The sequence below is a fragment of the Trypanosoma cruzi genome, genomic scaffold (assembly GCF_000209065.1).
Source record: "Trypanosoma cruzi strain CL Brener 1047053516581 genomic scaffold, whole genome shotgun sequence".
Lineage (NCBI taxonomy): Eukaryota > Euglenozoa > Kinetoplastea > Trypanosomatida > Trypanosomatidae > Trypanosoma > Trypanosoma cruzi.
In genome coordinates, this window is record NW_001849415.1 from 21,373 (window position 1) to 33,593 (window position 12,221).

General features: G+C 48.0%; 2 protein-coding genes across 2 annotated transcripts, besides 11 other annotated features; both read right to left on the minus strand.

Annotated features, from left to right (window-relative positions):
- Window positions 1–12,221: part of a sequence feature (heterozygous, Esmeraldo-like haplotype) that runs on past both edges of the window.
- Tc00.1047053506503.80 (kinesin, putative) lies at window positions 221–5,230 on the minus strand (the record flags this gene model as incomplete). The annotated part of the gene is made up of 1 exon (XM_811844.1): window positions 221–5,230. One exon carries the CDS (start codon window positions 5,228–5,230, stop codon window positions 221–223), a length of 5,010 nt encoding a protein of 1,669 aa, XP_816937.1.
- Window positions 5,257–5,301: a sequence feature (T-rich).
- Window positions 6,038–6,081: a microsatellite.
- Window positions 6,149–6,260: a microsatellite.
- Window positions 6,459–6,507: a microsatellite.
- Window positions 6,736–6,768: a sequence feature (AT_rich).
- Window positions 6,868–6,896: a microsatellite.
- Window positions 7,608–7,663: a sequence feature (CT-rich).
- Window positions 7,795–7,826: a sequence feature (AT_rich).
- Window positions 8,067–8,187: a sequence feature (A-rich).
- Window positions 8,466–8,505: a sequence feature (AT_rich).
- Window positions 8,541–12,053, minus strand: Tc00.1047053506503.90 (kinesin, putative; the record flags this gene model as incomplete). The annotated part of the gene is made up of 1 exon (XM_811845.1): window positions 8,541–12,053. One exon carries the CDS (start codon window positions 12,051–12,053, stop codon window positions 8,541–8,543), a length of 3,513 nt encoding a protein of 1,170 aa, XP_816938.1.

Below are 12,221 nucleotides of genomic sequence, written 5' to 3' on the forward strand. Positions count from 1 at the left end.
AATCAACCACGTGGGGAAGGAACATCAGCACAGACAGTTACCGGTGAGTGGGAGTGCATTCGCAATATCTACCAAAGTAATCAAAACAACAACAACAAAAAAGGTACAACAAAAGCCAAATACAAATTGAATAGGTTTACCGCCGTGATATTAGTTTAAAAACAAACGACGTATCCATCCCTCTAGTTGCTTTGGGTTTTACAGACCAAACAAAAACATCTCACCTCTGAGAGTTTTCCATAGTCCACAGAAAATCATCTGCTCTTTTTGGTTTCTTGCTGAACCGCGGCACCTGGTTCACTCTTGTCGCAGGGCTGGCAGCCAGGGATGAATGGGACGCGTCAATTGGCACCGGAGACCGTCTAGCCGTTGGCGGGGGCGTGTGTAATGGCGGAAGCGCCTCCCGCTCATATTCGTTGTCATCATTTGCTGAAATCTCCATTATACGCGTGCCCTTCATGGCTGCATCATTCCCCCCCGTCCCTGAAAGATGAAAAAAGGAAGAGAAATAACCACCCAGTCTCGTATTGGCGTGGCGAAATGTCGCTGCGTTGGCCTTTTCATTCCCGCCGTACATGCCGGCGTGCGGCCCATCTGTGTGGCGCTGTGTGTCCTGTTTTGCGTTACGGAGCGATATCTCTTCCTCCAACTGGTCCAGGCTGGCCTGGAACTCCAGGTTCTCACGAAGGTTGCTCAATTTGACCTTCAGCTCCGCATTTTCCTTCTGCAAGGCACATATCTCTTGATAGAAATGCTCCTCCAGCGCCGTGATCGTCACCTCATATTCGCGCCGCAGGGTTTCCGTGGCGATACCCACACTCAGTGTCTGACGCACATCCTCCACTGAGGCACGATGCACCGCAAACTCCTCGTAAGCACACTGTTTGTACTGTACCAAAAATATCATCATCGTCATCACAGGGTTTGAAATTGGCGGCAACTTGCGTTCCATGGGGGAATCCATCTCAAAAAGCAATGCTTTTGTCGCCACATTCGCCTCATGCGTAATTACACCAATCTCCTTGGCACACAAAAGCAAAGAGTCACCAAAGGCGTGGAGCATAGTTGACTCACCTGCTTCCCACACAACGAGGATCTCCCGCAGCTTCTCCTCCAAACGCAAACAGTCAAACACATGCTTCTCCCGCCACTCCCCCATGCGGCGCCGTGTTGCGACACCCACCGATGACAGCACCTCACAAGCCGCCTGCACCCATGCAGCATGCTCCGCTGTGCAGTGCGCCGCAAACGCCGCGTGGCTCCCAACCAACTCCCGATGCAATTCTTCGCAGTGGAGAGATCGCATCGTCATCTGACGGAGTGCAACAGCCATCTCCACGCGGGCTGCTTCCTCTTGCTGCGCAATGGACTGTCTCTCAGCCGCGTGTTCCGCAAAAAGCATGCAGCTCTTCCGGATAAAGAAAGACAACTGCTCCGAATGGGCAGTACGCAACGCCGCAGCCTCTTTCTTTTCATCCTCTCGCTGCTGCTGCAGTACAGCCCTGGAAATGTTAACCTCTCTCCTCAGTTTAGTTACTGTGAGCTCGTGCTCCTGTTGAAGACTGCTAAGCTTCTCCCCATGGCTCCGCTGCGTCTCTGCCGCGCGCCGAACCATATTCGCCACAAGCGCTGAGTGCTCGGCCTTAAGACTTTCCATAGCGTTGCTGACAATGCTCCATTTCCCATCAATGTGTTCGTTGTAGTGTGAACTGTTTGCTTCCAATAACCTTTGCATAGCTTGTAAGAGTTGAATACTCTGTGTTAAATTTTTATGAGCCTCATCCCTTGTGTTTTTTGTGGTATTTATTATTCCCTGCAATTCCTTTTCCTTCTCATTATATGTTAGTTGAAGTTGCCGCTGCGTTTCATATGCCTCATCATCTTTCTTCTGGAGAAGAAGTTGCATCAGTTTAAGTTCACTCTGGTGTTGTTCTTTTTCCATGCACATTTCTTGAAGATGTTGATGCTTCATTGCGTTTATTTCCGCTTGCAGATCTCTCACCGTACCGGCTGTTTCTTCCAGCTGATTAAACAGTTGTTGAACGTGAGTCTCGTAGTTATTATGTATCTTCTCAAGAAGCATATTAAATTTATCCTCGTTAAATTTTAACGCTCCATTCAAGTGCTGTTCCACTGTTTCCAAATATTGTCTCGTCTGACAATTCCATGTTTCCATCTCTAGACGTTTGGCCGCTTGTTGTGCACGCATCTCAACCTCATGGAGTTCTTTGACACGCCTAACTTCTTCTTCCTTCTGTTGCAGCTTCTCGTTGAAATGCACGATTTCCTCTTCAAGAAGAGAGCGGGCATCTCCTATCCGAGTTTCTGCGTCATGTTCAACACGCGCAATTTTATCCCATAATTTACTGTGACTCTTGTGGAGTGTCGCAGCGTAACGCTCGGAGAAGTCTGTCAGCAGATGCAATTTTTCATGAAAGAGGGCAAGCCGCAATTCAGATTGGGCAGTGAGTGCGGATGCCATATGAGCTGCGAATTCCACGAGGTCCCGTTCCTGCTTCGAGATGCCGTTGCGCAGGAGATCCATATTTTCTTGCAGTGAACGGGCGTGAGCGGCTGCTTTTGCCACGGCGTTCTTGTGTTCCTCTCGCATCTCGTCCATCTTCCCGTCCAAGAGACGTCGTTCATGATGAAGTCGTGATGCATGGCGGCTGTCAACAAGGCTGCAGCGCTCATCCGCTTCCTCGGTGAAAAGACAACGATACGCCTCAAACCCTTCTTCCATTAGCAAAGCCAAAGCTTCAAAAATCCCAGTGTAATTTCTTTGCAGGAGTTCCGCGTTATTTTTCGCCTGCAGCAGCGTTGCTTCCGTTGCTGTGAGTTTCTCATTCAGATCCTTTTCCCTCGTTTGCAGCCATTGCGTCTCCTTCTTTTGCTTCTCGCAGCTCCTCCACAGGCCGTCTCGCTCAGTGGCGAGTCTTTCCAATTGTTGCTGGAGGCAGTCTCGTTGCCTTTCCGAGTTTGCCGCGCGTTCCTTCTCAATGCGTAGTTGCTCCTTCATTCCATTTACGGTCGCGTACGCATTTGACAGTTCCCTCAAATTCTGCCTCGTTTGCCCCTTGTCTTGCATGCCTCTCGGCATCACCAACGGCATGGATGACTCCTTTATCTTTTCCTCTTGCATCTTTTCGCTTTTTGCACATGCCCGCTCAAACGATGCAAGAAGTTTATTTCCAATGGCGGTGAGCACCTCCCATTCTTTGCGCTCCAGCTGTTTCAGGTTCTCCCGCAAAGACCAGCTGTGGGAATCGATCAAAATTGTGTTCTTCTGAAGCATGGCATCGTACTTCTCTGTGGCATCCGCGGCGCAGCGTGTGATGGCATCCACAAGGCTTGCGTAGTTGCCGTTTTCACTGTCAATTCCAAGGCGCTTTAAGGTTTGCAATGTGTCGTTCCCAAGTTGAAGCTCTAAGTCACTCCTCTTTGATCCCGCCGCAGCCTTCGTCGGCGATTTGTCGGGGTGAATAATCAAGCGGGATGCTACTTGCTCTTGTTTTTCCTTTTCCAGTGCCGCCAGCTGGGCACGGAGACGTTCTTTTTCTTCGGTTGCCTCCTGCAACTCATTCTGTAGCCGTAGCACCGTCAACTTGGCGCGCCGAAGGTCTTTTGCCTCGTGCTGCAGCCGGCTGTTTTCATCCGCAAGTTTTTTCATCTCTGCGACATTCTTTTCCAGCAGTTGAGAGCGAAGCTCATCAATTGTGAAGTCGCGGTCTGCAACGTCCTGCTCCAGTTGCAAGACACGATCCTGAAGTTGTTCCACTTCTTCATTGCTGTGTCCAACCTGCGGCCGTTCACGTAATAGACGCTGAAGCCGTGAAACCTCCGCCGTCAGGGCCTTTATCTGCCGCACCTGTGGGTCCTCGTTGATGATGGCCCTGGTGACAATTTGCTTCGCGCGTGACGCATAACGCAGGGTTTGACACGTCTCCTGATAGTGCGTGGCACTTGGTGAGATGGTGGCCACCATCGACGTCTTGCTGTTTCCCCCAAGCGAGTCCATTAGAAGCCATGTGAGGTTGGAGTCACGGTAGGGGCAAAAAACACCTTGCTTACCGGAGGAAAGGTCTGCAAGGGCATCAATGACTCTTCCTAGTGCGGTGAGAGAAAGGTTTATCTTCGTTGCCTCCTTGAACAGCTTTCCCTCCACCCCACTCGCACCTGTGCGCTCGGATCCTGCGAGATCCACAAGGTTCAACTTGCTGCTCACACGGCTACTGTTGTCATCCTCATCCAGTGTCATTTGCGCAATGTGGAGAGAAACTATAGCATGACTTCGACTACTGCGGTCATTCACCTTTGTGCAGGCCGTGTGGCGTTCTGCACTTCCTCGCCGGATCCACTGCAGGAGTTCTTTTTCTTCCACCACATGTTTCCGCACGAGCCCCTCTACATAAGCGCCACATGTTGGTTGATGGCGCAGATGCAGTTCTGTTTTAGTACCGTTAGATTCTCCGGCCATCAGATCAAAGACCTTCTCATTATAAATTTCATAATACTCAAATTCCACACGAAATGAGTGTGAACCATTCAGTTTGTGCTTGAGACGTAGAGAATTAAAAATATCACGTGCCAGACGAGGGATAAGACCCTCCATGCTTAGGGTGTTAGTATCTGCGACGCATGTCATGTCACTGCCACCTTGCGTTTCAGAAATCATCATGGACTTTTCAGGCCTCGAAGGAGTTTTGCACGGGCTCCATTTGTTTTTAGCAGCAGGTGGCGTTCTCGCCATGACCGAGGCTTCTCTTCCCTCGTACTGGGCTTCACATGCTGCCAACAATGGTGGTCCAATCATGGTGTGTGTCTTTCCGCTCCCGGTTTGACCGTAGGCAAATATACAGCCATTATACCCGTCAATCACATTGCGTAGTACAAAAAGGCCCACGCGTTGGTACACAAACTCCTGGTCGCCTCCTTCTACGGCAGCCGTGGAGTCAAAGCAGTGCTCAAACGCGTACGTCAGGCGCGGTTCGTAATTATTGGATGGGTCCAAAATTGTGATTTGGCCTCCATCAGGCGCGAGTTTCACTGTCGTCGGCGGATGCCCCCCGCTCTCCTGCAGCTCACGCTCGCTGAATGGACGAATGCGCACATACACCCGAGTAGCAGAGAAAAGGGACTTTTGACCGTGTTTCGTTAGATCGCTGCCCGTTGATAGCGTATCCAGTGGCCGTGGTGATCCGTCCGTTGGAGTATTGCCGCAGGGCGTCATGACCGCAACCACCAAACAAAACCCACTCTTTTCTTTTCTTTGCCTTTTTTTTTTTTCTTTTTCTTCCCTTTCACTCACACCTCCTCCTTTCTTCACACAAACAAATACAGTACAAAAGTATCGCTCCTGACGGTTTTATTATCACGGACGTGGAGTTCCCACGTTTGGCGAGCGCCGTGCGTTTGGATCTGCAAACCTACCAATGCGTCCTTTGGGCAAAACAGAGAAACAACGACCAGAGAAGAAGAGAGACAAGTAACACACGTGTTGTGGGTTGGTGGGTTGAAAATCCCTGAGGTCTGCAACAGGGAACAAAGAGGGTGGGGGAAAGGCAGCAGCAAAAGAAGAAATATGCAAAGAAAGACAACAATATGCGGCGCAGCCGAATGGAAAAAAAAAAAAAAATGACACAAAGCATCAACGTCATAAAATAACCAATAAATCTCTGCGTCGTGTCTTTTAGGTATACGTGCGCCATAATTATACATGTGTATGTGTGTCTATGTGTGGTGGGTGTTCCTGCTTGGAACGATATTCAGCAGAACAAAAAATGAAGAACCCCGCACTGACGAGGAAGTGATCTTCCCTCGCTCCAAACGCACCCCGCCACACGCTCCTCCCTTCCCCCCCTTCCCCCTCCGCGCAGCACAATACATTTGGGGATGCACACACACAGACAGACACACACGCGGCCCATGCTGGTATGCATGTATGCATGCAAGAAAAAACAAAAAAAAAAACAAACGAACGTACTCTTCTTTTCTACAGACTTGTCATTTTCGCTTCCGCCCACAAAAATCTCATACGACACCCACAAACACAAACACAAACTCACACACACACACACACACGTGGGACCAACACCACCATCACCAACAGCCAAAATAAAATAAAACGCATGACCAAAGTAAGTTTACAAACAACAACGACAACGACAACAAAGCGGAAGCAACCAACCAACAAAATTCAACGATGAAATTGCCAGAAAAAAAAAAAAAATAACAACAACAACAACAGACGTAACAAAAACCAAAAAAATGGCCCAAAATCGTTTCTTCCCTCATGTTTATGCGGACACCTGCGCTTCACTCGTCTACCGCTTGCTTCCTTCGTCGTGTTCTCCCGGTCTATCGTCCTTTGTAAACCCGGCAGGGAACACCTGCAGCTCCCTGCGTTTCCTCCAAAAGGCTTCGCAAAGGCCGTTTGGCGGGAATTAAGTACAAGCAGCAAAAAAAAAAAAAAAAAAAAAAAAAAAAAAAAGAAAAGAAAAAAGAAAACAGCATCACGGCACACATTCCACGCACAATTTTTTCCTCTCCAGGGAAGCCACACATACAAAAACATGTGTACATCACACATTTTTCCACCTTAACTTCCCCTTTTCACCCCCCTCTTCCTTCGTGTGTGCAAACAGCAGCCTCAGTCCAGCAAAACGCACGTTTTTTCTTAAACGAGACTTCGTTAAACGCTGTATTCGGCTTTCCTCTATTCACACGTCCCCTCCGTATATTATATTATATATTATATATTTATATAATGGCTTTCCTCTTTCATTGGAGAGAAAAAAGAAGGAAACGTTTTTTTTTCTTTTCTTTTCGAGAGTCCTCAACGTCTTTCTATTTTTATTTCTATTTATTTTTTATTATTATTTTATTTTATTTTATTTATATATATTGGGGGGAGGGGGTGGGAGGTAAAGCGTCAATAAATATCGGATAAATTATACCGCACCACAGTGACACATGTAATTATACACCCATATAAATATATATGTATTTCATTAAGTGTTTCTGTTTTATTGTGATCGGTACAATAGGGCCAGATAAGATTACGAATAGTAAATACAACACTGCATATCAATATATATATATAAGAAGGGAAAAGAAAAAGTGATTTAAAGATAGCGTTTGCCATCACATCAACATCCGTCGAAAGAGGAATTGGCGTTGTCAGCTCTACTCGTCTCCTGCCCATGGATGAGTCTCACTCCCTTTCCTTCCCTTCGTCATATTCCCGCCCCATTTTTTTTTTTCTCGCTTACTCATCTCCCCTACCTTTTATGAATGTTCTCATCGTTTGACTGTCTTTGGCCGCTCTTCTCCGCATCGTGATTGCGCACCCTCGCACCCCTCAGATTGTCACTGGCGCGCAGGCACCAAGACACATGCGGCGGGAGAAGCGCATATTTACCCCCCCTCTGCACAGAAACTCCACGTGATGAAAGATTGAGGCAATCACAGTAACAACGAGTGCAGAGGAGATGGAAGGCAAAGCACGAAGAATGGCGGGGGAAAAACTACACCCGCCCTTGCCAAAGGCAGCGGTGCCTTCGTCTCCGACTCACTTCTCCATATCATTTCCTCGAACCCTCCACCAACTCTCCACATTTCAACTCTCTTCTCCTCTTCTTTTTTTTTTTTTTCGTCTTCTTTTTGCACCGAACTGCACGGGCTTTTCCCTCCGGCTCCTCCCCCGCCGGTGCCAGAGGCCCGCATCATCGCCTTGCAATTTGTTTTCTTCTCCCCCCCCCCCCCCCCCCCTCCGGCATCCCCCACGCGGCCGGGAAAAAAAAAAAAAAATTAATAATTAAATAAAACACCGTAAAACAACAAAAAACGGCTGCCAACAATGCCAGTGAAATGATAACAATAATGGCGGCGACAGCGACAGCGGTGATATGTGTCGCTGCGGACGGGGCAAATCCAAAAAAAAGGAGAGAAAACAAACAAAAAACGACGACAGAACCAAAGAAACATAAAAATAGATGTACGCACACAGAAAAGAAACAATAAAGAAATGGGAATACCATTTTCGCTGATGTAAGACGGTTTGTTTTCAAGAACAACAATGAAAGAAGCAACAAAAAGAAAAACAACAACAACAACCAAACAAACAAACCAAACAAACCCACCTACCGTAAATAGGCAAGAATAAAATAATAAAAAACAACAACAAAAGGACAAATGTTAATTTTGTCAATTCCACATGATAATGATGATTTTTCTTTTTTTTGGTTTTCATCCATTTCACCCCTCACTTTTCATTCACGCCCTTGTTATTTATTTCTCTCTTTGTTTATTCCATATATATATATATTTACGTGTCCTCACATGCTTTCTACCAGTCCATCTCCCCTCTACCTGCAAATATAACGAAGAGTCGGGAGCAAAAAAAAAAAAAAAATGGTGGGAAATAACCGTACAAATAAGGGATGGATGCGCATTCCACCATTTTCTATTTTTCTAAATACATATAAATATAAATATATTTATTTTCACATCATTCAGGGAATGATTTTTCTTGTTGAGGACTATTTTGACGTTCCACCCCGTGCCTTAACGGACGGTTCTTTTTTCTCTGCACGTGCAGGGGGAACAGAAGTGGGCGACTTGTTGGCCCCGCTTTTGCCGTTGCCGTCAGTATTTTTCGTACCAGCATTAGTATTGCTGTCACCATTTCCGTTTTCGTGACTGTCTTTATTGCTGCTATTGCCACTGTGGCGTGCCTTGTTGGAACGGGCAAGATGCTTCATAATGTCCTCCTCAAAACGCTGGATGCTTGCCTTGCTGTCTTCTTGGTTCTGTCTCAGCTGTTGCACAATCTCTCGGAGTCGCTGTGTGTCGCGCCGCTTTCGCTCCTCCACGGCCTCAAGCTCTGCCGTGTAGTCCTTCCGCTCAAGCGTTGCGTCGCGAAGACGGGCTCGGAAGTTCAGGTAGTCCTGAGTCTGCAGCAGGGCTCGCAGCTGAGTGAAAGAGGCATCCATCGCCGAGGAACGGTTATCCCAGTCGGAAAGCAGACCGTTACTGACATGAACGAGACGTTCCTGCTGCTGCGAAAGATTTTGAAGCTCCGTGTGGTGCTGTTGCTCCATGCGATTTCGCTCTGTCTGTGCTTTAAGCAACTCCCGCCGCAACTCATTCACTTCACGCTCCAAAGAACGCCGTTGACGCTCCTTCTCAAGCATGTCACTTTCGTGCCGCAGTTTTTCATTGTCAACTTGTTTCTTTAGCCGAGAAATCTCCTGCTCCTTGTCCTGACGGTAGCGGTCCATTTCTTCCTGTCGACGGTTCATCTCCTTCTCATGCTCTTCCTGTAAACGTTTGACGGCTTCTCCTGAGCGTTGACGATCCGACGCGCCGGAACTCAACTGTTCACGTAACTTTCGTGTTTCCTTTTGGTGTTGGGTACGCGCCCTGTCCAGCTGCTCTTCGTATCTCACACGCGTCTTTTCATTCTCCTCCCCAAGTCGCTTCAGTTCTGCCTCGTAAAACTCCTTGTTCTTCGTCATCCGTTCCTCCACGTAGTTCAACTTGTCTACGTGCTTGTCAATGAGTTGCTGGTACAATTCATTGCTCTTCTCAATGGACTCCTTCAGTCGAGCAGAGGATAATTTATGTAACTCCTCCATTTCTTCCACGTGACGTTTGCGCATCTGCTCCATTTCCTCACGATGAGCTTTATTAAGGCGGCGAATACCATCGCCCACCTCACCGTTTTGGGAAATGAAGAGATGCGCCACCTGTCTCACAAACTCCTCCTCTTTCTGCAGCATTATCCTGTGCAAAATATCCGACGCCATGTCCACATAAAAGAAGGAATACCGCTGCATGTACTGTTCCTTCTTCGCATCGTATTTCCGCATTTTGTCTACCTCCCTCTTCAGATTTTGCACACGGATATTCAGCTCCGCAACTTGTTCGGTGCTGTTGGAGGCATCGGGTCGTTTATTTCTTTCCTCCTCGGCAATTTGGCGACGAAGCACTTCATTCTCTGTTTTGGCTTCGACAAGCCGCGCCTTGAGGAGCGTTGGGTTTTTCTCTTCCTCAACAGAGTCCCGGCGCTGTCGTGCACTCGTTTCCGGCAAGTGACCAGGGCGTGCTCGTCTAGCAGAAATTGCACGTGAATCTTCCGTCCGATTATTCATTACACGTCCTTCTAATTCAGCCTGAAGCTCCACAATGAGCATCTCCTGTTCCTGACAGCGTTTCTCCAAAAAGTTATTACGACGCTGCAATTCCAAAACGTAGTCACGGCTAAATTCGTTATGCCCGGCATCGCGAATAACTTTCTTGAGGCGATCTAATTCGGCTGTCAAAAGGCGGATTTGACGCACCTGTGGATCCTCATTAATAACTGCTTTATTCACAATTTGCCTTGCACGTGACGCGTAGCGTATAGTCTGTCGCATCTCATCGAAGTTTACACTGTGGGGGGAGATGGTGGCCAACATCGACGTCTTGCTGTTTCCCCCAAGCGAGTCCATTAGAAGCCACGTGAGGTTGGAGTCACGATATGGCACGGGCACGGAAAGTGACTTGGACTGCGCGAGATCGGCCAGGCAGTCGATGACTCGGCCCAAGGTGGTGAGAGAAAGATTAATTTTGGTCCCTTCCAGAAACTGTTTTCCCTCCGCCCCAACAGCACCTGTGCGCTCCGAGCCTGCAAGATCGACAAGATTCAACTTACTCTGTTTCTTGCAAGTGTTATCGCTCTTGTCAAGGATTAGCTGCATGATATTCAATGTAATAATGGCGTGGCTGCGACTGCTGCGGTCATTGACTTTTGTGGCTGCGGTGTGTCTCTCAACGCTCCCCTTGCGAATTACTCTCGCAACTTCTTCCTCGTTGGCAACCACTTTGGAAGTGAGTCCCTCCACGTACGGTCCACTGACGGGGTTGTGGCGAATCCTTAAATCGGCATCTTTTTGGGGACGAATTAAATCATACACCTTTTCATTGTAAATCTCATAGTACTCCACCTCGACGCGGTAGGAGTGTGAGGGGTCCGTATCCCGCTTTTCGCGCAATCCACTAAAAAGGTCGGCACTGATGCGGGGAATAATTCCTTGCAGTTCATTAGGGTCCATTCCTGTATGGTCGACAATGTCTACCGCCGGGCGATCCATATTTCCTTGTGTACCCAATTGCGGGGCAAAACCATCCTTTAGACTGTTCTGACTGCTCAGTAGAGATGCACGGCTAAAACGTGCGGGTGAGGTAAAACTAATAGACGGCTTAGAGACTTCGCAATCATCTTCTTCATAATCTTCAAACGCCACATGCTGGTGCTTAAAGGCCGAATGAAAATCAGTACTCTTTGGGGCATAACCAAACATGGAAAAAGTTTTCCCACTGCCAGTCTGTCCGTACGCAAAGACACACCCATTGTACCCTTCCAAGGTGTTCTCTAATATGGGGCGTCCAACCTCATTGTAAATATCCTGCTGAGAGCTGTAGGGTGGATGGGTAACCACCGACCCCGCAACAATCGCCGCATTTGATCCTGCACCCTCAAACGAGACTGAATTCTCAGCAGCCGCTCGCCCACGCGCAGATAAAACGCTGGTGTTGGAGAGGCTTGTATTCAAGCATCGGCTCCGATTGCCTCGTGCGGAGGATGCATTGTTGTTGATAAACATATCAATCGATCCACGGATTTCCCCAGCAGTCCTTCCACGGCACATATCATTGCTACCCTGCTCCAAAACAGACCAGAAACAACGAGTAAAACTAAATGTTTCGCGAGGCCGAAAATCCTTCTGAGGATCCAACAACGTAATCAGGCATGGGTTTTCCACATCAATACGTACCGTGCTGTGATGTGGCATGCTCAACGACAACTCCCGTTCACTAAATGGTCTTACACGCACATACACCCTCATAGCATTTCCTTGCCCCTGTGAAAGTTCCACTATCGAGCGGTGATGCGTGGTGGTAATAGATCTGGATGAATGTACCCGTCGAAAGTCATTCTCCCGCCTTCTCGGTGTGGACGCCGGACGCGCAGAGTTCAAAGGGGATCCTGCGGGGGAATAGCTTTGCATAACTTTGGGTCCTTTTTTTTTTTTTCTTTTTTAACGTCTTCTCTCCAGCCCGTGCCTTTTTTATTGTTTCCTTTCAGCTTCTTTGCGTGTGTATAAATATTGAGGGAGATAGTCTCAGTTTTCTTCCTCCTTCGACGACACCTCTACTCTTTTTCCTGCGCTGCAAGA